A 25,151-nucleotide genomic window follows, 5' to 3' on the forward strand; every position below is an offset into this window, starting at 1 on the left:
GTGTATCGAAGAAACTGCCGCCAAGTAAAACTCGAAAAGAACAGTCCATATGAGAAAAAAGAACAAACATGCACAACAGTTGTTGTTTGCGGGCAGCAACACAAGTGGAAAAGAACTTCTCCAAGCTCGAAGGCAATTTACCGGGCGCGGTACTGTCGAGGAGATTTCAAGTCGAATACTAACGAAACTGCTTTCCGAACGGGATGTTTTCCTTGAGGGGACTGGGCGGCGCAGGCAGCTGGCGGGTGTGGAGGGTATTACCCCCCCTGGTTTCGGCAATCAACTTGTATCCCCTCATGCCTGCGATCTTGGACCAAACAGACCAGTTGGAGGAAAGAATGAGTAATTGAGAGCCGGTAGGATAAATACCCTCGAGGGTGATGGCAGCATATTCTGGCAGGCCTCGAATCCACGCTACGAACTGGTCGACATCGTGCTGGGTCATGTTATCTGCAATGTGCACACTGAAGACAGCGCGGAGAGTTGGGCGCAGGCTAGACGGGTCGACAGCGAGGAGACCAGAGAAAGGCAAGCAAATAGACGCAGCACCCATTTTCAGATAGTGGGTCGGCTTCTTCACGGCAGACTCATTTGCCCTCAGGGTTGCGACCACATCGGCGAACTCGACGTACCGATGTCCTTCCCTCTGACGACGTCGAATTTCCGAAATGAGTTTCGCTGTCACCGTGATTCTGGGGGGTGAGAACGCGAGTGGGCTTGAACTATCGGTAGCTGCAATAAACTCAACAATCCTTGGGATCACTTCCGCGGCACGGCAGGCGGTAAATCCATAGCAACAATCGAAAATGAATAAAACATCAACGTTTGTTGAGTCGTGGAGGTAATACTGATCGGGGCCAGCTTGATACGTCAGGAAAAGCTCAGCATTGAAATGTCGCCCTCCAGGGCCCTCAGAGAAGTAGAAGACACTATCCTTGTTGACAAATCCATGACCTGCATAATGAACCATCACAAGAGCTCTGCCGCGGGTTGATCTGGCGTGGGTAAGTATTTGTGTGAACGTGGACTGTACGGTCCAACCGGGCGTGTTGTCGTTAGCATTGATGGTGAGTTCAGTGGCAGGAGGCAGATTGAAGAGCGCGAGGAGGTTCTGAAAGCGTCCTGCATCTTGTGAGGCTCCGGTGTCATCGCCTTCCCATCTCAGTGTTAGGGAATGTGAATCGGTGTACCTCGCGGATCTCTGGAGTACCGCGGCTCGGACAGTCTCTTCAAATGCGGAACAGGTGATTTCTGCGGACATGTTTGACCAGGAAGTAGACACAAGGGGCGACGGCCGCTGCGGGTGGTTGGGTGGTCGTGCTTTCTAATGTCTCGCTGGTAGAGGACGGATTGTTTGGTATCGTCGTTCGAGACAGAGAGCCTTCAGTCCGTTTGTGTAAAGTCGGGATGGGAAGGGTGTCGAGAATGGATTCAGGAATCAGAATGACTGGAGGAATGAAAGTGGAGGAATTAAAAGTCAGAAGGCACTCAGTTATACAGCTCAGGGAGCCGGAGGTGGCAAGTCTAGCCCCGTTCCTGCCCTGTGTTGCTTCATTCAAGTGACTCATAACGCTCAAACTGAGCCAATTATTAGCTGTTGATTGCCTGGAACACATATCTGCAATGCGCTTGCCTGAGCTTATTTCCTCAGAGTGAAACACATCCTTGCCACGCCTGGAAACAAGCTTTGCCTGATTGATTAGTAAAGTCTCGACCGGGCCTTTGGGGATCCTCGAGAGTTCCAGCCTTCAAGAGAAGAGAGCTTTGCAGTCTGGGTTGCCAAAAGGCCAAATACACACTATCGTCTGACAAGATATCGGAGTCACATGGAGAGTTTCTCCCCTCCCGCCGTCTCGGCAAATAGTCCCGGAACCGGAGGAAACTTCCAAGGTCGCTCCAAGAGGCTTGTTGGTCTGTTATTGGCTCCTGCGCAAATGCAGCTGACAGGCCCTGCCCGTGGGAGTGTGTTTTCGCGTGTCAAGTCTCAGGACGTGGTGATTCGCGAGTCCGTGCGCGCCGCGCCGCGCCACGTCCGCCGACAGGCCGAAGAATGCAACTTCTTCAAAACACACTCGATCTTCCACTTAGTTCGAGCTATTATGAGTCAGACTTGAATGAACCTTATGTAACACGGGCTTCCCGCTTCCACTGGACCGGAACTGACCTTGTTCACCAGAAAGAAGCACTGGGCTGATGTGTCGTACCTGCCACTATTTCTATGACTTCCTCTTCCGAAAGTGGCTCTTTCCTCACACTTTCTCCTCCAACTTCCCCCTCACACTCCGACTCCTGAATACCATCAAAGTGTTTCAACTTGCCTCTCTCCCGTTTGTCGGTTCCGTCCCATCAAACTCTCTTCTCTTGCTAGAAAGACCCCTCACCTGCATTTCGCGACCTCTTCTTTCCTCATCATAGACTTGCCACCTCTGCGAGTCCGGTGTAAGTCTTCAGTATCACCGAATCCGTGCGATTTTCTTGTCTCTAACCACTTGTGTCTACTTCCAGGTCAAGCACGCCCGGAGAGATCACTTATTCTGCATTCCAGGAGACTATCCGTGCTGTGGTACGCCAGAGAATAATAAGATATACCGATGCACATTCCCTATTACTAAGGTGGGAAGGTAATAACACCTTGGCCTCTTTTAGAACATCCTCGCACTGTTCAACCTGCCCAGTGCCACCAAACTCGTCCTTAGCGTTAATGGCAACACTCCTGGTTGGACTATACAGTCCAAGTTCAGACAAACCCTTACCCATGCAAAATCAACTCCAGGCAGGGCTCGAGTGATTGTTCACTATGCGGGCCACAGAGTTATTAACCATGATGGTACTCTCCACTTCACTGAATGCCTTGGAGGGTGAGAGTTCAATGCCTGGCGTTTTCTGACGGCGCTTGCTAGCGACGGCGAGTATTACAAGCAGCATGACCGGTGCACCTTTTAAAAAAGTAGCATCCAACAACATGTATATTGAGCCTGGTCTCAAAGGTCATGAGAGGTTAGACCCCAGGAGTTCAGTCTAGTGGCTGTATTTATAAATTTCATTACCAGCAGTGATGTATCCGGGAAAGACTTGTAGATCTCAGGCAATTCGAGTCGGCGATTGCTTGTTCTGTAGGGCATATAAAATAGCGGAATGTTGTTCTTTTGAAGGCTCACCTCCACGCGGTCTATTTCCGCTCGTTTCGACTCCGAACCGCCTCACTTTGGTGGTGCGGTGAACTGATACCAGAAAGGGGTGAAAAACGTCCTTGCCACAGGCTTTCTTTCCTTGATATTGAAGCCTCGCTCTGGGATAGGAACAGAACGCATATGAGCCACGGAGGTGCGAGCTACGGGGAGATTCAGAATAAAAACTAATCGCGGAGGTACGCAACCAGAGGGATGAAAGCAGAAGAAGAATCTGAGTTGCTAACTAAGGTCGACCTAACAATAATATACCTGCAAGAAAGCCTGTGGTAGACCTTTACATCAACCGTATTAGGAAAGAGCAATTGAATGAGTGACGTGAAATGAAGGAACAAATTGAAGCAATATTAGGAGGTGGTGAAGCAGTAGTACAGTCGGATGATGAATTGATCTGTCACTGATGATTGTTTACGCAGCGACAATATCCAGGTCGCATAGAGAGATCCTCCACTGCCTTTGTCTCAGGTACAACTCGGTGATCGGGCTCTGGGGATCAACTGACCCTAATCAAGGAACTAGAGGAGACTTGGTGTAAGAGTATCGTCTGTCTGTCTACTATCGACTCCTGCGCAAACGCAGCTACCAAGCCCTGGTGATGTGTGAGCGCGTAAAATCTGTATCCGACAAGCTTTGCCCGGATACATAGTTAACTGCTGACGATGCTATTCGTAGATACAACCGCCCGTCTGAATTCCTGTGGTCTAACCTCTCACGACCTTTGAGACCAGACTCGACATGTACATGCTGTTGGATGCTTTTCACTTTTCTCAGCGACTTTTTAAAGCTGCACCAGTCATGCTCCTTCTTGCATAGCCTCAAACACATGATGTACTGTGCATAGCCATACGCCCTGCAAAAGCGAGCCAGTGAGACCAGCCCACATCCGACAAGGATGCAGACGCGGGGTCGAACCAAGCACTGCCATCTCTCACAGCCCAACAAAGCGGGACAGCGTGAAAAGCACTATCAGTCGAACCGCAATAGCCCGAGAGTCGCGACAGCTTGCGATGAGAATCAAGGACCGGTTGCGGTCACGCTTTCGGAGCCACCATGGAAGATCAAGAAGTCTGGCCGTAGGGGACATCAAGGCCTTCTCATTTTTGTTCTGTTTTTTCTTTCGTTTGGCTGTGTTGACCATTTCTGACAAGGCGGAACCTGGGAACGCACCGGGGGTGTTGGGACAGGACACAGCCAGCCAGGATGTTGGTTCTGAAGATAATGCACATTCTTCCCGGCCCGCAAGCTCGCCGCGGGCGATAGGCCCTTTCGGCCTTCTTGGGCTCTGGGAGGAGGCGGAAAAGCTGTTTGAGGAACGCAATCCGCACCTCATGAGCAACTACGAGAGCCTTTTGATGGCTCCCTCGCAGAGGAAGTCGTCGAAGTCTTGGATGTATCTTTTCTCTCTGTCAAACCCGAGCTCAAGCAGAACAGACCGCGCAAATTCTCTTTTTCTTGGAAGCGCTCCATCATCCTCGAAACGTCAACAACCTCAGGTTCTGATATTGGAGCAACTCCATACTTTGTCGGAAACCCGAATGCTTTTCCCAGTCCATGGTACGGAGATAGTTGTCCGTGAGCGTGCAGAAAGAATTGTGAACGGAGTTCTGACTGTTAAAGATGCAGTGAGCGCGGCTATTGTGAGCTGCCCTCCTGCGGCACTTGCATGGGCTGGTGTAGCTGTTCTTTTCCCGGTGGGACCATTAAATCGTATACTCGGCTTACTCTAACACACACTGGATGCTCGGTGCAATGTTTCAGCAAGAAGAAGATGCAATGGGGGCCTTCGAGCTCACTACTAACCTCCTAATCGAGTTCAGGTTGATGGAGAGCAAATTTGATTTTACAATATTGCAGAGGTAGGTGTGTCTCCCATTCTATATCGTACAGTAAACTGGGCCGAGCTTGGGCTAGTGGGGATGAGGCTTCTAAAGAGATGATGGCTTCGATTAGAGCAAAAACGGTGGACCCATATTGCCAAATATATGCCTATCATGTTAAGATGGCAATCTACTACTCCCGTTCCAGCACTGCACGGTACTTGAAGGATTTCGGAAGCAAAATGACTCAATCCAGCTGGGCGGAACTGGTAAGAAGCCTGAAGGAACTGAAAAAGCAGATCAAAAGCCAATTCGAAGTCCTGAGTTCGGCGGAAACGGCTTCCATTTATCAAAGTGTGGCTCAAATATCTGAAGAATTCAGGGAAATGCGGATGGCTCAGAAGGCCAGCCGCCGTCAACGTGTACTTTCCGGGCTTAAGCATGCCGAAGAGGCACTTTTCGATCATGCAAGCAATTATAACCAGCCCAGGTGTCTCAGAGATACCCAGGTTCATCCACTTCGCCAGATTCAAGATTGGTGCGAGGACGATGGGAGTGAGATGATCCTCTGGCTACATGGAATCTGCCGTGTGCAAAAATTGGGGCCATCGTGTTCACCGCTCCACCAAAATCCGCGCATCTATGTAACAAACCTTCCCCAACCTCTTTACATAGCATATTTTTCATCAAAACCCTCTAGAATAGCCTTTTTTTGACCATTTTTGTCGATTCTGAAGCTATTCGGACCATCAAAATACGCAGAAATGCCTGCTACGCGTCGAACTCAGGCCAATCAGCCCGCAGAACGCGTAATTCCATATGACCTTCGTCGCACCCAGATACCACGCGTCGGCCCGCCACCACCAGCTGGTCAAAAGCATCAGGATACCTATATACCGCGTAAAACGACTCAAGCAATAGCTGCATTGCGAGAGGAAGCTGCTCAACAGGGTATCCAGAGGACCCCAAAGCGCCGCAGGTCAATATTGACCAAGCAAGCACCTCCGCAGGCGCCTCCTCCGCCTGCACGCAGTTCTACGTCTCAATCCCGCTCTCGTTCAGTATCTCGTCCGCCCTTGCCGCCTGCAACTGCTAAACGCGTCCATTTTGACCGTGGCGAGCCGCCAGTCGCCTCCGGTGCCTTGTCGGCCGATACGGCCCCTGGAGCTGGCGGCAACGTGGAGGTCTCGGGCGGTGGCTTTATACCTGAAGGCGAGGAGGAAGATAATGAGGAGGAGGAGGAGGAGGAGGAGGAGGAGGAGGAGGAGGAGCTCCCGCTCCCGTCGAGTGAGACGGAGGCGCTCGCCACCCAGTTATACGCTATAAAGGAGCGATATAAGAAGGCAATACACCGGAAAAAGTTGCAGGAGGCCCGTAAGGAATATGAAGGCCTTCAACCGTCTGATATAATGACTTCGGAGCTTGAGGATGAGCTTTATACTGCAATAACGGTTGCAGATTTCCCTATAAAACTTCATTTGCACATTCGTGCGAATAGGAAGTTTGTTGTACGGAAAATTCTTGCAGATACAACCCGCAGAACATTTTCTATACATGATCTCGAGGAAACCATGGCCAGACTATTTGAAAATGAGTGCGGGCCGTGTGAATATGAAGTCATGAAGCGTACAGTATCATTCAGGCATGAATCGGGCCGTGGCGGCACGAAACATCATGATCTCGAAGAATTCTCGATACCAGCTGCAGAGGAAGTGTTGGAACTTATCAAGGATCATAAGAATTTGTTCCGGAAGGGCTGCATGGTCATGCTATAGGAGATATCGTTGAGATATGAAGCATCTAAGCCAGCAAGGTCAGCTCAGGATAGTCACAACAACGCCGAGGAGCAAGGTGCAGCTAGCTCACCAACAGTAAGTGGGATTCCCAGCTCACCTCCAGCTCCTATACGGTCGAATTCGCGGTTAGCAGGCCGTCGAAGCCGTACATCAATGTTGCAGGACCAGAACGACGCGAGAATTGAAGCTATACAACAGGCAGGGCAGTTCCAGCGGCAACTTATGGATCGTTAGCACTGCAACGATGAGAACTGTACAAATCGTCATAATTTTTGCTTCCCAGACCCGCAGGATAGGTCAAAACACTATAATATTACCTCCGCGCAACATGACAGCTGGGCTACAGCTATATCTCGTGGTGAAGCTACACTGCTTGGTCCTCCAATCAAGTTATGGCAATATTGGCAGTCTCAGGGCGCAATCAGTCAAGAATCGCGAGAGCCAACAAGGCGATCTGCTGCTGCAGCTCAGCGTGAGAAGATAGAGCGTTTCTTTGAGATGACCAACCAGAATTTCGAGATGATGATGCAGCAACGAATGATGGATCAGATAGAGAGTATGGAGGAGAAGCAGGAGCGTCAAGAGGAGAGAAATGAGCGCCGTCAGATGCAGCGAGATATAAGAGATCGTGAGCTTGAACTAATTGCTTCACAGAGTTTAAATAGACCTCCGATACCTCCTCTAACCTCACCGGAAGCCTCCTGGAAGCCATACACGCCTACCCCTGCCTCAACGACCGCAGCTTATAATTATACAAGTCTAACACCAACACCAAGGGCCTCAGAACTCGACCAATTGCTCTTTCCTAAGCAATTAGGCCGTACATCAAGTCCAATTGATCCCTCGGAGGAAGATGCAGATATGTTGGACGCCTTTTTTAAATAGAAGGTCCGGAATATACGGAATTCAGACCGCAAGGCTAAATGGAGGCATGCTCGAGATATTATCCTGCAGAACGACTGGTGTATTAAGGATCTTCAGCAGATGGAAGACGGGCAATCGGCCATGTACACCCGGGCTATCAAAGCAGGAATATCTGACGGCTTCGCGCGAGGGTTTAGGGATGAATTACAGACGTTTAAGACGTTCTACAGGCAGCTACGGGATAGCCAGGAAGCAGAGGCAGCGGAGGCCTTAAATGCACTTGGGTCAGCTATCTAGAAGTCTTCTGGAGCTTTACCAGACTCTATATACCTAGTAAAACGTATCATCTCTGCCTCTTCTATATAGACTCCTTCTCCGCCAGCATGCCTGAACTGGCGGCGCGCGTAACGATCACACCGACTCTCTTGTATAGCAAGCTCTAGGAACTCGCCATATGATCCACAGGTGGGCCATAAAAACACCCAATTCTGCTTCATCCAGGCCTTCAGCACCGAGAATGTCAGCTCAATAGGATTATAGTCAGGCGAATATGGTGGCAGGAAGTGTATGACATGGCCAGCAGCCTCAACTGCCTCAACAACACGCGGATCAATATGTATAGAGACGTTGTCAAGGATAATTACCATGGGACGACCCCTAGCAAGAAGGCATGGCAATAAACCTTCCTGAAGCCATTCCAGGAACTCTATCTTATTGAAATAACCCTCCCGTACGCCCGTACAAGGCAGCCAACCATCAAGCATCATTGCAGAACAGATACTCCATATATTGCCTCGTTGGATATCTGTAATATAGCGAGCCTCGTCTCCAATCAGTGCATAGCCGTGGTGTCGCCATCCAGTCTTCTCGTTGAATATCAATTCGTCGAGGAAGACAAGGTCCTCCACTGAATATCGTCTAATAGCGTCAAGATATGACCGTCTAAGAGACTCGCTGCGGTTCCTGGAGATCCGCTTCAACGCCTTCCTTGACCATTTACGGCGCGTCAAGGTACGCGATACCGTGGAGCGGTCGACAATGACACCTCGCTCATGGTAGAGCCACCATACTAGCTCCGCTTGTTGTCTCCATCTCTCTACTAAAAGGTATTCAAATAAAGCTTCTTTGTCCGCATTGCTGAGCCTACGGGCCCTTCCCAATTGCCAATATCGAGGCTTCCGGACGCTGCCGTGAGCCAATAGGTTGTGTTGAAGGCGCCGTATAGAACGTGTAGATACCTCAACTTCATTAGCAATATCTTCATGTTTCCAACCTAGCTGAAGTAGTCGAAGTATTGCGGCCCGTTTTGCTGGCTTCAAGCCTCGATTCAGCAACGGTGGCAGCTCGCATGGTTCAACGGGCGTCGTGGGGGGGGTATCGGGCCTATAAAACGCGTGGTTAGTTGAATTCGAACCTCTCCACCATAATTTTACTGACATCGTCAATTTAGGTGAGATGAATAACCTCAATTCGATATAAAATAGGCAAGAAACGCGTCAAAATGCCCTGTTGAGAGGTTGGGGGGAGTTTGTTACATAGATGCGCGGATTTTGGTGGAGCGGTGAACACGATGGCCCCAATTTTTGCACACGGCAGATGGCAGAAACGGGAAAGTCTACCATTGCTCGTACCATAACTTCATGTCTCAAGAAACGGCAATGGCCCGACGGTTCTCCTGTCAATCGAGGGACGCAACTTGTTGGCTCCTTTTTTTTACGGCAGGGTAATCGGGACACGAATAATACGGGCTTATTAGTGCAAACAATTGCTTGGGCGATTGTGCATGCCTTGCCTCTGCTTGAGCCGCATATTATCGACGCAATTGAAAGGAACCCCGGGATTCACTCAATGGTACAGTCAGTGCAATGGAGACACCTAATATTCGAGCCACTGTCCATGCTGGACTTGTATCCGCTTGGTGAACGTTATGTGGTTGTCATTGAGTCACTGGACGAATGTGACGATGGTGACCAGATTCCATCACTGGTAAGGCTGTTCGAGCAGCTCCGCAGCCTATCATCTCTAAAATTGAAATTCTTCATCAGCAGTCGCCCTCAGCGGCATATCAGAGCCGCCTTCGGCTCACTTTCACCCGATTGTTACAAGATGCAAGCGTTGCCAAAGATCAAACCGGGGATGAACGATATAACGACGTTCTTAACTAGTGAACTCAATGTCATCGCGGCGAAATTGGGCTTGTCCTCTGGGTGGCCGGGCTCAGAATGTGTTGAGAAGATCAACTCGAAAGCGGACGGTCTGTACGTCTACGCATCTATAGCATGCCGTTTCCCTGAATGACGTCGATTACTAGGATACCAGACTCCAGATTTTGCTCGCACTCGAGCCAGACAAACAGAGTGAAACGGAGTCCTGGCAAGGTTCGGACCAAGACTCATTGGACGGACCACAAAGAAGCTCCGAGGAGAGACTTGAAACGATGTATGCCAGGATCCTGCACAGCTGTGTGGCGGCAAAACGGCATAGAGAGAAGAAGGACCTTCTGAAGCACTTCAAGATGAATGTGGGCTCAATCATGTTACTCTTTAGTCCGATGTCTGTTGGGACCCCTGGGTCGCTCCTTCAGGACGTTTGATGACGACGCCAAAAAGCACATGGACAAGATCCTTGCTCCACTGTCCTCTGTAATAGATGCGCAGGGTACCAGTGTTGTAGTCCCTGTACATCAATCATTTCGTGACTTTCTTCTGGACAGGGACCGATGCAGAAAAGCCCCTGAGTTTTGGATCAACCAACAGGATGCCCACCTCCAGCTGTTGGAGAAATGTCTGGATTGTTTGATGGTCTTGAAGCAGGATATATTCAATCTTAAAGCGCCAGGCTTCCGTGCGGCTGACATACCCGCTGGGGCTGTTGCAAAGTGCCTTCCATTGCACATGCAGTATGCATGTCGCTACTGGATCGAGCATCTAGCGCATTTGGATGTCAGTCAGCGAGCACAGGCTGGCCTAGAAGATCACGGATGCATTCACAGTTTCATCCGGTCCAAATTGCTGTTCTGGCTGGAGGCGTTGAGTGTGATGAAGCTACTTCCTTTTGCAATCCCACTCATCAACCAGCTAATTGTCTTAGCCAATGTAAGTTCAATCTTCCTTGATCCGAATACACGTGTTCATGTCATACCTTGCAGAGCACTGGCAGCCACAGCCTCTCGAATTTCCTCAAAGATGGCCTGCGCTTTGTCCTCGCCAATCGTCAAAATTTTGAACAAGCCCCTCTACAAATTTATTCTTCAAGACTCATTTTCAGCCCCGTGAAGAGCCTGGTGCGGCAGCATTATTCCTCTCTGATACCTTCCTGGATAACACTTGGCCCGTCACCTCCTGACCAATGGAACTCTGAGCTTTTTTGTATATGAAGGCCATGGAGACGAGGTCCAAGGACTGGCTTGCTCTCTAACTTGGGGAATGATCGCTTCTATGTCATATGATGGGGATTTTTAAGAAGATGGCGGGGTTGCTGCACATTCTGGGGATCATTGCATGCAAACCCCTGGACGCGGCATAGCGAAGGGTGGGATGAACTCTCTTGTCGACGCATGGTCACTCGTTTCTCCTTTTACTTGTCTTACGACATCAGTTTCTATTCTTGAATTATTCTCTTCCTGTTTCTATTTTGTATCCTCTTTATCTGTCTTATGGATTCTTGCTACCCTGTGTGTCTGTATATCCTTGGAAGCCGGAGAGCAGCACAGATACGATGTTATTGATTATTGTCTCCAGTCTCAATAAGTGCTCTGGGAACTTCCCAAGGTTACCTCCCATCCAGTTGCTTCGCATCCTTCGCCCCAGCAACAATCCTCCCCCGCTCTGTCGCCGTATACACCCCAGAATCTACAAACTCATCCGCAATGTCTTTGACAGCCTTGACAAAAGCAGCATGCGTCGCAAACGGCGCCCGGTCCCAGACCAAATCCAGGAACGTCGGACCATCCGTACCAGGCGACGGGATCCCCTCGACGGGGACGTCGTAGCTAGGTAACCCGTCGTCGCGCTTGCGGTTCGGTACGCCGGTGTCGATGGACCCGAAGACGACGGTGGGTTCGACGCGTCGGAAATACGACGACGCTGGGCGCCTGTCGCTGATGTAGTATGGACGCAGGGTTAGGTTGCGGCCGGCTGTGTCGGCTGTCGTGAAGAGCGGGTCGCCGTGTGGCGTTGTGCCGGTTTCTTTGATTGCTGTGCGGGAGTAGTCGCCGTCGAGGTTGAGGTGTTGATATAGAGACAGCTCGTGGTAGCCGCTGGTACTGTTGGTGTTTCCGAGGATTTGCAAGAGAACTGGCCCCCACAGGATGGACTGCGTGTCTGGGCGATCGAGCGCTCTCTCAACGCGGATACTGAATGGCATCTGCACTGCGATTGTGTCGCCTGTTTGCCAGTGTCGGCTTAGGGTTAGGTATGTTCCTGGGTGGGCTTTGCAGCCACTTCCTGTGCACTTCTCTCCGTTGATAGTAACCGTGAAACCCCTCTGAGCCCAGCCGGGTACCCGGAGTTTGATATCGAAAATGCCATCTCCGGTGATGGTGAACTTGGCTGTGTCTCCACGGGGGAAGGTAGTCTCCTGTGCAATCTCGATGCCCTTCTCCGTCCAGGTCAACGTCGACGGCACATACAGGTTGACCCAGAGAGCAGACCCATCCGCTGAGCGCAGGTACACCGTCTCCTGGTACTTGGTATGGCTCTCCATGCCCGTGCCCCCGCAGCAGGTGCCCGTGTTACCGTACTCGCGCACCGCACCGGGCGAGAGAGGCTGGAAGTACGTGAGGAGCGGGCCATCACCGTCACCATCACTGCTCTCCTCATCAGCCCGCGATCCCGCAATCATATTGAAGAGCCCGCGCTCGTAGGCATCCATGTAGCTCGCATCATGCTCATGCAGGAAGAGGTCTCGCGCCAGCTTGAGCATGTTATACGTCGTGCAGGTCTCCGCGCCGTCATGTGCAATCGCATTCGCAATGTTATCCCTGTTCTGGAAGAGCTCGGAATTCTCCTCAGAACCAGGGAATTGCCCGCCTGTGCCGCCGTGCGCGAACAGACGGTGCGGTACAACCCAGCTGTAGAAGTTCCTCGCGGCGTTGAAGTACTCCTGCCACCCGGTGTGCTCGAAGATTCGCATGTACCCGATGAACTGAGGCACGTGTGTGTTGGCGTGGAGTTGCGCCTCGCGGCGTCGCCCGGGGATGTCATCGGCGTTCACAACGAGAATATCCTTGTCTTCGACGGCCGCGCCGAAGAGGGACTCGCGGTTGTCGAAGGCCCTGGCTGTAACCAGGTGTCGGTCGTCACCGGTGAGCTGGTAGATTTCCGAGAAAACCTCGTTTGCCCCGCCGTACTCGCCCGCGATATACATATCCCACATGTAGTTCAGGTCGTCCCTGGTGAGGTTCCCCGCGTAGTCCGGATGGTTCTTGTCGCCGATGGTGAGGGCCAGGTGTGCCCAGTCGGCCATCTTCAGGACAACCTCCAGCGCCTGCGTGTTGTCGGTGTTGTAGTATGCGTCCAGCAGCCCGCGCATGATCTTGTGCTGCGTATACCACGGCGCCCAGGTATTGGTGTCTGCGTCGTCGCCGTAAACCGCCCAGCGTGGCGGACCAAGCCGGAGGACTGTATCCTCTGGCAGCGCACCCAGGTATCCAGGGTAAGTGGGGGTCCATCCATCCTCATTCGTGGAGGATCTGCCCCCTCGCATCCTCTCAGTGATAGCCCGCTGACAAGCAGCAAGCCCCGCAACCATCCAATCTAGCTTTCTCTTGAAGACATCCTCCCCCGCATCAGCATACGCCTGCGACAGAGCAGTCATATAGTGCCCAGTCCAGTGCCCACTAAGCAACCCGCCATCTTCCCACCCACCCGGAACAGAGATACCAGGTGGGTTCGGCCGCCCAGCCTGCTCGTTGAAGAGGATCAAGAATCGTCGTTCGTCGTACGCGCGGATGAACGACTTGATCCGGTCGCGCTTCTCCTGCAGTAACCCCGGGCCAAGACGCACTTGGTCGAGAGGGAATGGGCGGACGGGGGCTGCGCTGCCGGGGCCGTAGCCGTGGCCTAGGCCGGTGTCTGAGGCTGGGGTTGTTGTGCCGACTGCGAGGGTGATGAGTAGGGCGTGGAGAAGGAGCGAGACGAACAGGTTGAGGGGATTGGCCATTGTGATGGATGGCATCTCGTGTGCCTGATTGTGGAACAGATTTTCTGGGACTGGAGGACTGGAGGCCTTTTATCGATGATTGACCCCGCATTGTGGCTAATCAGCCCGTTAAATCTTAGATAACTCTTCCAAGTTACTCCAACAGGGCTCATCAGGTCGTCTTCCCCAGTTCCATCTTGGGGTAACCCCGCGCGTTGGCTCTACAATGATACCCCAGGCCCACCGGGATCTTTCCGAAAGAGGCTGGACTTAGGGTTGAGTATACACTAGTTATACAAAATCATACTTGATAGGCATATCAATATATCAATTCATCCCTCCCAATTATGTCCTCCCAGCTTAACCTCTCCTCCACGGATCTCACAACAACCCCATTCCCATCCCCACCCATCCCCACCCCTCCTCACCAACCTCGACACCTCGCCCCGAACTTCATCCGCCATCCACGGCGGCCAACACAGAACAACAGTGACAGTGGTGCGTACGGGCGGTTCGCGCTCAACAATGCTGCGAGTCTTGACCAGGCCAACATTGTGCAGCCCCTCCTAAAACGTAATTCCATTAATATTACCGAGGTAACACCTGATATAATTCCGGGCAAACGCCATTGATCGCGGCGGTGGTACGCCGATGCAAACGGTCTATCAGAGTATTGTTGAGTGAGGCAAGAACCAATACTTCCTGCCGTGATGACTACGGAGAGACAACTTTGGGTAATTTTTACGATTAATGGATTTGAAGACATTGTGGTCACGTTGCCTACGGCCGAACAGGGAGTTCCTCAAAGTGTTGAGAAAGCTCTGGAGGATGGGGGATGAGGTTTGGCGTTTGCTGTTGCGGGAACTGCGGTATTTCAGTGACACTCCAGAACATCCTCTTAAAAGGCAAGGTGTATCTAACTTAAGAACATGGTATAGAAAAGGAGTATCTAGAAGTATATACTGAATCTTTGACTAGAGAGAGCATTATAAATTATAGCATTAATTATACCTACAATATGATAATATAAACCCCTTAAAATACAGGATTATAACTATTCTATGCTTTCGTGAATAAGCCTATATAACATGATTCAATAATACATTCTAATTTAGGGCTTTACCTTCCCTGTCTTCACACGCTCAAGTGCTCCCCTTTTCTAGGACTGCGCGATTGCTGCCTGGTCGCGCGACTCCAGTGCTCGATGTAGTACCTTCCCTGCTTGGACTATTTACGGGATACCTTAGGAAGAAGTTGAGTGAGATGTTACTTGCCCAAACTCTTTTCTCTCCCAATTATTGGGATATCAAATGCTGGAATCCTGCTGTTTGCAGTCCCTTGCTTTCGCACCGATTCTCACTCCGGTGCCCAAGCTTGCTGCCTCATTTCAGCCTCGCAGAATCACACTAAGCACCATGAGGCTGGCTGCATATTTAATGCCCACAAGGATGACACTTCCAGCCATCTCCAAGCTCGTGCGCCATTTTCGACTTGCTTCCTGATCCGACATCCAACTCCTGCTAGATGGACATGGACGCTCTGATCAGCTCTCGCCGGTCGCCGCTGCACTCTATCCAATGGCGCAAAGAGTTTTCCACGCGCCTAGCAACCATGTACCATGGCCAGGACAACCGACTACGAGTCCCCGCGGACAAAACGGTGATCGACGAGTTCTTCCGCAGTTTAAACCCGAGCCTGGCTCCGCCTCGCCGCCATGAGCTGCTGAGACTCTTCCTCGAACAGACCGGTGCGCAACGATCGTTCTTGGACGTCATACGGAGTAAACGATCGCCGGCTTACAACCAAGTCCTGGCCATGGTCGACGACCGGTGCGATCCTTCTTTGCAATTTGCAGGCATTTCGGGCAGTGCGGCCTTCTTGCCGGTTCGACAATGGGAGTCTGAAGAGTATATGCAGCGGCCTCCTGAAGGGTTGCATGTTCGAGTCTCTGGCATGGATGCGGTGGAATTGTACACGCATCTCAATCAGGACGTACGTCGATTTTGCCTGGTGCATAAAAACTTCTCGTTGACCTCCCTAGAGAAGAGGGCGTGCCGAACGCCGGATAGTGTATGTGTGCCGGAAAGCCCTAAGCTATTCTGACTTATTGCGTAGATATCTGGTTGATTTGACGCCGATAATGTGTCTTGTCCTGATTTCGAACGTCAGTTATATGCATCTCCCCGAAGTGCGATCGTTTCTCTCCAGATACGTGGCATTTGACTCATATATGGGAATCACACTGGTATTCCACTGAGAAAGAACTGGCTAGACCAACAGCTAACACTACGAGGCGCGCGGGTTCACCCTCGAATTCCATCTTCCGCATTATGCACTTCGGAAAGACGCGGACCAGCTCAAAGACAGTCGGCGACTCCGAAAGCATCGCCTCTTTCGCCTTTCCGGCGAAGAAGCTATCTACGAGGCACAGCTGTCCCTTGTCGTGTATGGGGTTGATGACTTCTTCTGGGCTGCATATTTCTGCGAGGACACGTACTTCAGAGCTAGCAACCCGATCACTGAGTACCTCCAGGATGGAGACGATGGGCCATCATCTGGCGTGCGGAGGAGTCGATTTCCTATCTGGGACCCGCGTTACTATTTCCTGTCGATACTAGTTGTTCGCATGGGCCAAATCACCATGGAATGGACAGTCATTATGGAGGTTATTACCAGCCGACTCGACGAGCATGTACTTGGACACTCTCTAAACGCCGGTCGTTTGTCTTTGCCGATGTAGGTACTGATACCGGACTAGGATGATCTATTCCTCGAGGAAGACCCGTCCTTGAATAGAACCAAGGAGTACACTTGGATCTTGGGCACGCTACGCCGGCTCCGTAATCTACTGTCTCGAGTCATATCCACCGTGGTGTCCTTCGACGCGAACAATGGCGCCTATTTCGACCTCGAGGCCCAGGGTGCTCTGTACGACCGGTTTCGTGAGTGCCTTGGCCAGGTGCGCCAAAATACCGCTGAGCTGGCTGCCATCCGCATGGTCCTGGAGCAAAGGATTGAAACTCTGGAGAAAATGTCTGATGTGGTACGCATCTTTTGCAACTGCTTCATGCGTGAGAGTACGCATCGCTAATACCGTCTCAAGCTGGTCAATGCTTCGTCTCTATCAGAAAGTATTACCGCTACTCGCCAAGGGAACAATATTCGACTCTTGACGTATATAAGTATTGTAAGGACTCTGCAGCTATCTTCTGAGCTGAGCTGATTTTTGAGAATAGATCTATCTCCCGCTAAACTTAGCAACGGTGCGCTGCCGTTTTGGTATATGAATAATTATTTGTACTAACCACAAGTTCACAGAGTATCTTCGGCATGAACCAGGTCGGCAGCGAGAATGCCTGGTGGAAATACTCGGTCTGTCTCATCTGCCTGGCTGGCGGCACCATTGGAGCAGCCATAGGACTGCAGACCATTCTTCCTCGCTGGATGCGTAGACAAGCAAAACATCTTTGAGGTCATTTAACCACAGAGCAATACGCACATACTGGGTGGTTGCAGATCACACATATCGTCTGATGATAATACGCTTTTGGGCCGTCACCACATTGGCACTGGATCTCCAAGTCAACTTTCATTCTTCTTTCTCAATCTAGGTTGATTCACAAAACGATCTCCAGAGGGCTATCTTACGCAAAGCCACATGGTACTGGCCGGGCGTATTTGGCAAGTCGGACCTCGACATTCTGCGCATTTGTCATGCTGGCACTGCGAACATTTGCTAGCATTTGCTTCGTTGTATGATCTGCAAGTTTTGACACACTGCGCGTTTATTCCAGTCAGAACTGGCAGGGCATGTAAAGAATATACAGAGATAGAGCTGGATTCGACCCACGCAGTACCAATCCTTCCCGACTTGAATGTTGCCAGCTTGCTCAGCCCCGAACCAGAGGAGAGGGTTTTCGATTAAGAAATATTCCATGACCGAGTGCGCAGGTGGGTATAGAGATAGAGCGTATCTAGAGTGGCATATAGACGAACCGAGTGAAAAGAAAGATGAGTGAGAATAGAACGGGGCCATTGAGGAAGACGGGCGGGGTAGAGGGATTGCCTTGTCTTCAGCCTCGCAGTCGACGCTCTCAGCCTTGCCGCACGGCAGACTTCAGTGCCCATCGGTGAGGTGAGTATGAGGCAACCGTCATATTGCATGGTTCGAAAAGTCTAAGGAAAAGGAGCTCACCTCCAGGGGAGGGTATGAAAAGCAAGGTTCTATGTACCTTTATGCCCTGTTTTGACCCTTTAGAGGCTAATGAGCTGGCAGTCTTATTTAAGGCCAAATAACAGCAGGAGCACGCAGGAGCACGCAGGAGCACAAATAAGAACTTGGATCATAGATAGTACAAGCTAAGTATAGTGGTTGTCCTGATTGACCTTCCTGTTGCTTGGCTCCTCAAGTGCACAAGACCTAGATATTGTACATTCGCTTGTTGTCATCACTATCGCAATACGCAATCTTATTCTCACCAAGAAGCGCACCACCTGAAGGAAGGGAAGAGTTCTGCCAATATTGTCCCTGAGGAACATCTTGGTAATGATACAATAGGCGTCCTCGCGAAACTGACTCCCTCCGAGCCACGGCTATAGACTGCCAAACCTGGTAACTCTTTCCCGAGTTATCGGTCAGTATGAAATTTGATTCCCAATACATACGGCAATCCCGGCATGCAGAAGTGAGCAGCCGGCTTCTGTCGACAGACTTCAGTATCCCTCCCAGGTTGAATTATTGGGAGACTGACACTGCATCCCGTCAACGTTTAACAATATTTCCTGGCATTTCGCGCGAGAGATCTTCAGCCTGATAATTATCTACTCCGCGCGGTAAGCGTAAGATTAACCAGGAGCTGTACACATTTTTCATCGGAACAGTCCTGTGGTCAGCCGAGACAATCACAAATTCCAGTAAATTCACGAAGTGTGCGCGACTTGAGGACGGGGTACGGGAAAAGGGTATCTAGTCAGAGTAGTACACACTATATGAAGAGCCTAAGGTTGTTACCTAACCCTAACTCTTCTATGCTGTGATTAAGAAGCTTGGCTGAATCAAACTACCGGGAAAGACCTAACAATAACATCAACTACTAAAGGAAATATAGTGTTGAATTACCTTCCCTGCCTTCGCACGCTCAATTGCTCCCCTTTCTAGGATGGCGCCCTGTCCAAGTATTCATCAATGCGAGCATAGATTATGTCAAGTTTGAGGCGTACTGGTTGTATGCTGGTCACAATCCGAGAGTTGTGGAATCTGTGTGATCGCAACCGCGTATCTAACCTCCCTACCTGGGGCTATTTTATTAGTTCTGATTTAGTATTGCTATAAAATTCTGCCTGGATAAGACAAAGGGAGAGAGAGCATCTATTGAACTAGTAAGGCATTGTAGCTGCCACTGTTAGATTTGATGAATCGAGCATTTATATTTCTGACAACTGACAAAATGAAAGCCCATATTTGGTCTTGTACCCTTTAGACAAACCCTTTGTAAGAATCTATGGTCTTTGTTGGGGAGAAATCCCCACCATTAGATGTGTTTACTCGGTGGCCCAATTCAAGGTCCTTGACCGTGTTATTGTTCGACTTCTGTCGCCTGCGCCTGTGTACACTCCAGAATATTTTCCATGACAGGAAGGTCAAGAGACTGAGGATAAGCCACAGGACGAAGAAGAGCCAAATGCTCTTCGAGGTAGCAAATTCATGTGAATCCTTGGGGTCACGGAAATCAAAAACATTCATGCCAAGGAATGTCTATCAAATGTTATGCCCCGCATTAGCCTAGACGAGATAGAGCACTCAAGCAAGGATAAGTATACATGTACATACACTGGCGAAGCTCGCTGGAAGATACAGAGTTGTAAGGAATGTGATAACTTTCACTGATGCGCTGTCGTTGACGCCCTCTGTGGTCAGTTGGAGCATTCTTTTGTTGATTTCTCCGGTCATGTTTCGATTTCCTAGGTCAAGAGCGACTTCGAGCTGTGGTACGCAGGTTATATTAGTCACTGAGAGAAAAAGTTACCGGTTACTTGGGGGGGTTTACAAGCTTTATTGCTCCTCGGAGCCTGTCATCCAGCACCTGGAGGCTCTGCAAATACCCGCCCGTGCGTTGCAAATAGAACCCCAGAGTATCCCTTGCATCTTGTTCATCTTTATCCGGGTCTGTACAATGCTGTTTGAGAACAGAGTTTAGCTCGATAAGGTTCTGCAGGATCTGATGTGTGACCTGTAGCTTGGGTCCCAGAGGGAGGAGTTTCTCGTGCAGATGGAATAGCCTGACGATCCAGTCTAGTGCGAGATTGTAGTCTGTCTCCTTTGTGAGTTTAGACACCATGAGTTTGTCCACCTGGTCGAGGTTAGCAATAACATACAGGATGACTGCATGGCACAATGGCTGGGGATACCGTACCATGCCTTCAACATCTTCCGCAAGGCCCCTAATACATGCTCGCCAGTGCCCGATATAAGCCGAGAGGATAACAAGGTGCAGAAAGCACGGGTCCGTGTAGCAGTCCAAGCCCTGCGTAACTGCCGCTTCAATTCGTGTTTGTGCCTCACTCTGGCGTTTGACGTGGAGGAAGATCCATAGATTCTGGCCGTCCTTTTCTGGAGAGAACCGGTTGAAGACGCACACGCATCGGTCTGTGTAGTTTGTCACTCCATTTATTGTATAGTCTTCGACGTAGGGAAGAAGGTACTGCACATCTGCCGCTCGTACCGTTAGAAAGCGTCCTATTAAACGGGGTTCGTCTTATTTAGGGAACCCTAACCATTTGCACCGTCTGCACGTCTCCTTATAGTCATACCTCCATGCCCCGAGTCAGATATATGTTGCTTGCCGCCGAACGAGTGAACAAGGTCGAGGAATTCGTCTCCAATGTCGTAGTGATCAAGAAGGGCCTGCATCCCGGACTGTGTAATACAGAGTGGTTTGACAGAGTTCCTGGAGCATATCGAGCTGTCGTTGAATGGTTCATATTAGCCGGACCCGTGAAGATTAGCATACAGCTGGGAATCGTCATACATAATGCGGATACGTGGTTCAGGGTTCGTCTCCACGTGCTGGACGAACTCGGTGTCGTTTTTGAATAACAAGGAATCCGGGGGTGAAGCCGTTGGCGCTGCGAACGGATTAGTCCGCGTGGCATTTGCTAATGAGCTTGACGGCCCTACTGTTGATATCGATGACAGAGATCTCTGATTCTTCTGAGTTCTTGCAGAAGACGGGATAAGAGGAGGGCGAATAAATCTTCATTGAGACGTGGTTCGCGCGACCTCGAGCCGGCCTCGGTCCGCTAGGCTCTTTAGCCATTAGTACTGACAGGAGCGGGATATCGTCGCGGCAGGGGTGGGAAAACCGGTTTGTTGGTCTTGACCGTAGTTAGATATCGGTCGATGTGGCCGGAACTCTAGGTTTAAATATGCTATAAGATAGACTAAGCTATAAGGCAGCTTTACCGTGCCACCCGGGCAACAACCATGTAGCATTCATGCTCTCATATCAGGCTAGATAACATCTTACGTTGAAAAGCTTAAGCTGGGCAACAAGCAACCCCACCCTCGCCTCTCTCGCATGTAACGCTGATTAGCCTCGACGGACCAAGCTCAGCGTCTCAGGAAACCCGGTCATCCTCAACAATCTGTCTGGAGAACACGTTAGTGTGCACTGCCACCCGGCGCGAGCGATTTTGTCCATACATCAGCTCATACTACAAGGATTCTGTGGATCAGCCTGGACACCAATCAACCGCGGTATACCGCCGGAAATTCATACCGGTTGCACAACTCTGGGCGCAAAGAACTCATAGCGTCCGGATGTATGCTGCAGAGGCATCCACGATATCAGTAACTGAGAAGATGAGTCTTAACTTACATGAGACTCACGCTCACGGGAATGGTCCTTCTGAACAGCACTCTGAGAAGCTCCTCAAGCCTTGACTTCCTGATATACCCCGATTGACTTGGGCTAATGACGTTAAGGACGGCACCTCCGTTGTTATCCATCGCGTCGGAAGTATATCGTTACTGAGGAAAAGAATGAAACGATACTCAAAGTCAGTTGTGGGGGCGGGCAGATAGGGTTGAAGGCAGTGCTTCGCGAAACCTGCGAAGGGGACTCCCCGCTGAGCCCCGGGGTGGTGGCCATGAAATGCCTGACGAGATTGAGGCTCTCAAGCTCGGTCTTGAGGCCGCACCGGTGAAGGAAAACTCCGAGGAGTGCCTCGTCGTTTGCCAGCGCGAAACGACGCGAAAGGCTGAGAAGCACGGCACTCGCGGTCATGCGCGAGGCCGAGAGCCAATCGACCAGCGTGGATGGTTCCATGTTCGGCATGGTCATGTCCTTGGACCTGTGTTTGCTTTTTCATCCTGATTGCCTTGTTCATCGAGCCCTCTCTTTGGCTTTTTGTCAGGCGGGAGGGACGGAACTGATTTCAGCCACCCGCATGTCGTCGTCGGGATGGCGGCTGCAACTCGCTCTGAAAAAGGAGAGCGTCCTCCACCCGGGCCGGTCCGCTGAAGATGCAACACTCGATGCCGTGAATGGCCCACGAGAGATTCAGCTGAACAATTCAAAAGATGCGCAGGCAAACTCAGGATGGAGCGAACCAGAACATTGAGTAAGCAAACTCCCCAGCAAGGTACGTCAAGCGGATACTGAGACATTGGAATAGAATCGACGACCCCTTCAATGGGTTAAGCTTGGAGACCATCAAGGCCGAAGTGAAGCGCGTTTACGACAATCTCCAGGAGCTCCACAGTGTAGTCGATCTCGAGCTGCTTGTCAAAGGGGCCCAACTCGCAAAGGATTTCAACGCGAGGCGAGACGAAACGATGCAACTATCCGAGATCGAGATCCGCATCCTGGAAGAGGAATACCGACTAAAAGAGCGCAGTCTGAGCCCGCTCAGGCACCAGATGGAGGGCATGCGCGTTACGATTATGACCACAGCCTGTGCGGCAGCTGCTCTGTAGGTCTTCCCCAGCTGCCACAGCGTAATTTCCCACTGACGCATTGGGACTCGAGCGGCTGGCAGCAGTCTGCTATCAACACTTCGGTGCAGAGCTGGCCGGAAGAGTTTCACCTCGATCGCAATGGCTGGAAAGTCGCTATAATAAACGCGGCGCCGTCGTTCGCGGGCAGTTTCGTGTGCGTGGTCTTCTCGTCCATTATCGTATAACCCCTTGAGGCGGCTTTAACCCGTCCGCAGAGGAACATGGATTAGCGACCCTTTGCAAGGCTACACAGTGCGGTTTCCCGGGAAGTTGGGGCAATACCAGTTAGGGAGACGGTTTGCCATGATGCTCAGCGGGTTGGTGTCCGTGGCGTGCTGCATCTGTAGGCTGTCCATCCCCAACGAAAGCTCGGCACCTAACGTATGGCGATTCAAGGGTCTGCTCGGTGTAAAACCTGGCAGGAGTTACTCATCTGCAGAGTGATTCTCGGGATTGGGGTCGGGTCTTACCTCTCTCTGTCTCTACGATTCTAAGCTGACTGCTACTTGCGTAGTTTGGAACGAAGGCATCCGTCGCCCCGATCTTTGCAGCGGAGGCTGCCATGGAAAAATCCCGAGGGCGGATTCTGATGCTGTGGCAGCTGTTCGACGCAATGTAGGCGTCGAAAACCCTTCTTGCTGGGGGGCTACGCTAATCTGAGGATAGGGGCATTGCGCTTGGGTTCATCGTTGCGTTGATATTCCGCGGTAGCTGGGAGGCGCAGCTCGGTGCCCCCCTTATCCCTTCACTTGCCCTGATGATTCTGGTGATGCTATGCCCCGAGTCCCCGCGCCTGCTGATTCGCAACAAACGGTATGCGGAGGCATATAAGAGCCTGCGTCGACTCAGAAGGCTTGAGATCCAGGCGGCCCGCGATTTCTATTTCATTCATGCCCAGCTGCAACAGGAAGTGAAATTATGGTACTCACCAACGCCTGAAGTGACCTCTAATTTCCTGTATCAGGAGTATGTGGAGCAGCAGAACAGCTTCAAGCGCATGCTGCACTTATTTACTCTTCCTCGAAACAGGCGGGCTTGCATAGTAGCGTTCCTTGTCATGACTGCCCAGCAGCTCTGTGGTGTAAGTCCTCTGTCTATAACTCCCTTTGACTCCTCACTCATTCCCGGAGAGATAAATGTCCTCGCATACTACTCGTCGAATGTTTTCGGGAATGCCGTCGATGACAGCCAAGTGAACTGGTTAAGTTTCGGTCTGCTGCCTCTCGCTGCCTCTCTCTGCCTTGACGATGAACGCCGCTAATGCCGCATTTTCCATTTCCAGGATTCGGCACGTCAAATCTCATCTTCACCTTCCCGGCCTTTTTCATTATCGACTCTCAAGGCCGCCAATTTCTCCTGCTCCTTTCATCCTTCGGCATGACTCTTAGCCTCCTCCTCGCGAGCTTCTGCTTTGAAATCAACCCGGAAGGCTGGCGCGTCGCGGCAGTGGTCGGCACCGTGATCGTCCTGTTCACCGGCTTCTACTCAATCGGCGCGGGCCCTGTACCATTCACACTCAGTGCGGAGATATTCCCCCTGGCGTTTCGAGGTGGGCTTGCCCCCGTTCTTCCAAAAACTTTTGTAGTAGCGGATACTAAAATGCCGTGGTGACTCCGAAATCAGAAGTCGGAATGAGCTTCAGCGTCATGGTCAACTTCCTCGGTCTGGGCCTGCTCGTGCTCTTCGTGCCCCGGATTACGCATAGTTGGTCTGAGGACGAGCGTATTGGGCAGAGGAATGTTCTCTTCTTATTTACGTGCGTTTTGTTCCCCATTCCCAAAAACTCAGAGGAGGTCGGACGCGTGGAGCTATAGCTGACTGATGACTGAGGCGAAGGGGGCTCAACTTCGCAACGCTCATTCTGGTATATCTATTGGTAAGAAGAAGGTCCCATTAAGGCCGAGAGCTCAACCGTCTTTTTTTTCTTCGGAAGTCTCACGGTTGACTTTTCTTACAGGTTCCGAGGACGGAGAGGAGGACCCTCGAGGGGATGAATGATCTATGTTTGTCTCACTGAGGTCTAGGGGTATTATTCTTCTTGTGGGAAGGATTCTGACGTGCTCTTCCTTATAGTTAACCAGCCGACCATGACGAGGATCAACGAGAATTTCCATACTGCCGCCGTGCGGCTTGGACTGGAGAGGGCAGAGGATAGCGACGGATCTAGCAGGGGCGATCACGAAATGAGCTCGATGGAAACAGATCAGGAGCAGAACGAGGACACTCAACAAGGCCCTGAAGAAGATCAGCTGCCTCACTGAGCTGCTAAGTTCCAAGGGAATGCGTTGTTGAGTAAGTGGTGTTATGAGAACCCGGAGGGTCTAAGTTAATTAACGATTTGATAATA

At 51.0% G+C, this 25,151-nt stretch overlaps 8 protein-coding genes across 8 annotated transcripts; 4 read left to right on the plus strand and 4 right to left on the minus strand.

The window, feature by feature from the left end:
- Positions 1-1,544, minus strand: BJX67DRAFT_5979 (uncharacterized protein). The gene has a single exon (XM_071035203.1). It carries the CDS (start codon positions 1,259-1,261, stop codon positions 179-181), a length of 1,083 nt encoding a protein of 360 aa, XP_070891367.1. The 5' UTR covers positions 1,262-1,544; the 3' UTR covers positions 1-178.
- Positions 1,545-4,885: 3,341 nt separating this feature from the next.
- BJX67DRAFT_339369 (uncharacterized protein) lies at positions 4,886-5,543 on the minus strand. Its single transcript, XM_071027652.1, has 2 exons — positions 4,989-5,543; positions 4,886-4,921 (listed from the first exon to the last, which is right to left on the minus strand). Exon 1 carries the CDS (start codon positions 5,518-5,520, stop codon positions 5,029-5,031), a length of 492 nt encoding a protein of 163 aa, XP_070891368.1. The 5' UTR covers positions 5,521-5,543; the 3' UTR covers positions 4,886-4,921; positions 4,989-5,028.
- A 3,738-nt stretch (positions 5,544-9,281) lies between these two features.
- On the plus strand, positions 9,282-10,074 carry BJX67DRAFT_6116 (uncharacterized protein). Its single transcript, XM_071035233.1, has one exon. It carries the CDS (start codon positions 9,514-9,516, stop codon positions 9,961-9,963), a length of 450 nt encoding a protein of 149 aa, XP_070891369.1. The 5' UTR covers positions 9,282-9,513; the 3' UTR covers positions 9,964-10,074.
- Positions 10,035-11,239, plus strand: BJX67DRAFT_6113 (uncharacterized protein). Its single transcript, XM_071035232.1, has 2 exons — positions 10,035-10,760; positions 10,814-11,239. Exons 1-2 carry the CDS (start codon positions 10,185-10,187, stop codon positions 11,039-11,041), a joined length of 804 nt encoding a protein of 267 aa, XP_070891370.1. The 5' UTR covers positions 10,035-10,184; the 3' UTR covers positions 11,042-11,239.
- A 197-nt stretch (positions 11,240-11,436) lies between these two features.
- On the minus strand, positions 11,437-13,827 carry BJX67DRAFT_376214 (glycoside hydrolase family 127 protein; the record flags this gene model as incomplete). The annotated part of the gene is made up of 1 exon (XM_071031831.1): positions 11,437-13,827. The coding sequence occupies one exon, from the start codon at positions 13,825-13,827 to the stop codon at positions 11,437-11,439; it is 2,391 nt and encodes a 796-aa protein (XP_070891371.1).
- Positions 13,828-15,336: 1,509 nt separating this feature from the next.
- BJX67DRAFT_376215 (uncharacterized protein) lies at positions 15,337-17,277 on the plus strand (the record flags this gene model as incomplete). Its single annotated transcript, XM_071031832.1, has 8 exons — positions 15,337-15,798; positions 15,848-15,876; positions 15,922-16,051; positions 16,100-16,498; positions 16,565-16,849; positions 16,910-16,993; positions 17,043-17,069; positions 17,125-17,277. The coding sequence occupies 8 exons, from the start codon at positions 15,337-15,339 to the stop codon at positions 17,275-17,277; spliced, it is 1,569 nt and encodes a 522-aa protein (XP_070891372.1).
- A 2,005-nt stretch (positions 17,278-19,282) lies between these two features.
- On the minus strand, positions 19,283-22,142 carry BJX67DRAFT_376216 (uncharacterized protein; the record flags this gene model as incomplete). Its single annotated transcript, XM_071031833.1, has 8 exons — positions 19,283-19,561; positions 19,637-19,789; positions 19,854-20,156; positions 20,220-20,515; positions 20,617-20,768; positions 20,835-20,931; positions 20,984-21,112; positions 21,860-22,142. 8 exons carry the CDS (start codon positions 22,140-22,142, stop codon positions 19,283-19,285), a joined length of 1,692 nt encoding a protein of 563 aa, XP_070891373.1.
- A 245-nt stretch (positions 22,143-22,387) lies between these two features.
- Positions 22,388-25,148, plus strand: BJX67DRAFT_386803 (uncharacterized protein; the record flags this gene model as incomplete). The annotated part of the gene is made up of 11 exons (XM_071034134.1): positions 22,388-22,428; positions 22,483-22,779; positions 23,020-23,056; positions 23,319-23,419; positions 23,471-23,885; positions 23,937-24,015; positions 24,087-24,353; positions 24,428-24,560; positions 24,641-24,668; positions 24,762-24,807; positions 24,878-25,148. The coding sequence occupies 11 exons, from the start codon at positions 22,388-22,390 to the stop codon at positions 25,063-25,065; spliced, it is 1,632 nt and encodes a 543-aa protein (XP_070891374.1). The 3' UTR covers positions 25,066-25,148.
- Positions 25,149-25,151: the final 3 nt, after the last annotated feature.

Source organism: Aspergillus lucknowensis (genome assembly GCF_044049455.1).
Source record: "Aspergillus lucknowensis strain CBS 449.75 chromosome Unknown BJX67scaffold_1, whole genome shotgun sequence".
Lineage (NCBI taxonomy): Eukaryota > Fungi > Ascomycota > Eurotiomycetes > Eurotiales > Aspergillaceae > Aspergillus > Aspergillus lucknowensis.

Excerpts from the sequence above, each read along its gene's own strand:
- BJX67DRAFT_6113 (XM_071035232.1), top strand. The coding sequence starts at position 10,185 with ATGTGGGCTCAATCATGTTACTCTTTAGTCCGATGTCTGTTGGGACCC. Across the intron at positions 10,761-10,813 it reads AGCTAATTGTCTTAGCCAAT|AGCACTGGCAGCCACAGCCT; the intron begins GTAAGTTCAATC and ends CATACCTTGCAG.
- BJX67DRAFT_5979 (XM_071035203.1), bottom strand. The coding sequence starts at position 1,261 with ATGTCCGCAGAAATCACCTGTTCCGCATTTGAAGAGACTGTCCGAGCC.
- BJX67DRAFT_339369 (XM_071027652.1), bottom strand. The coding sequence starts at position 5,520 with ATGAACCTGGGTATCTCTGAGACACCTGGGCTGGTTATAATTGCTTGC.
- BJX67DRAFT_6116 (XM_071035233.1), top strand. The coding sequence starts at position 9,514 with ATGGTACAGTCAGTGCAATGGAGACACCTAATATTCGAGCCACTGTCC.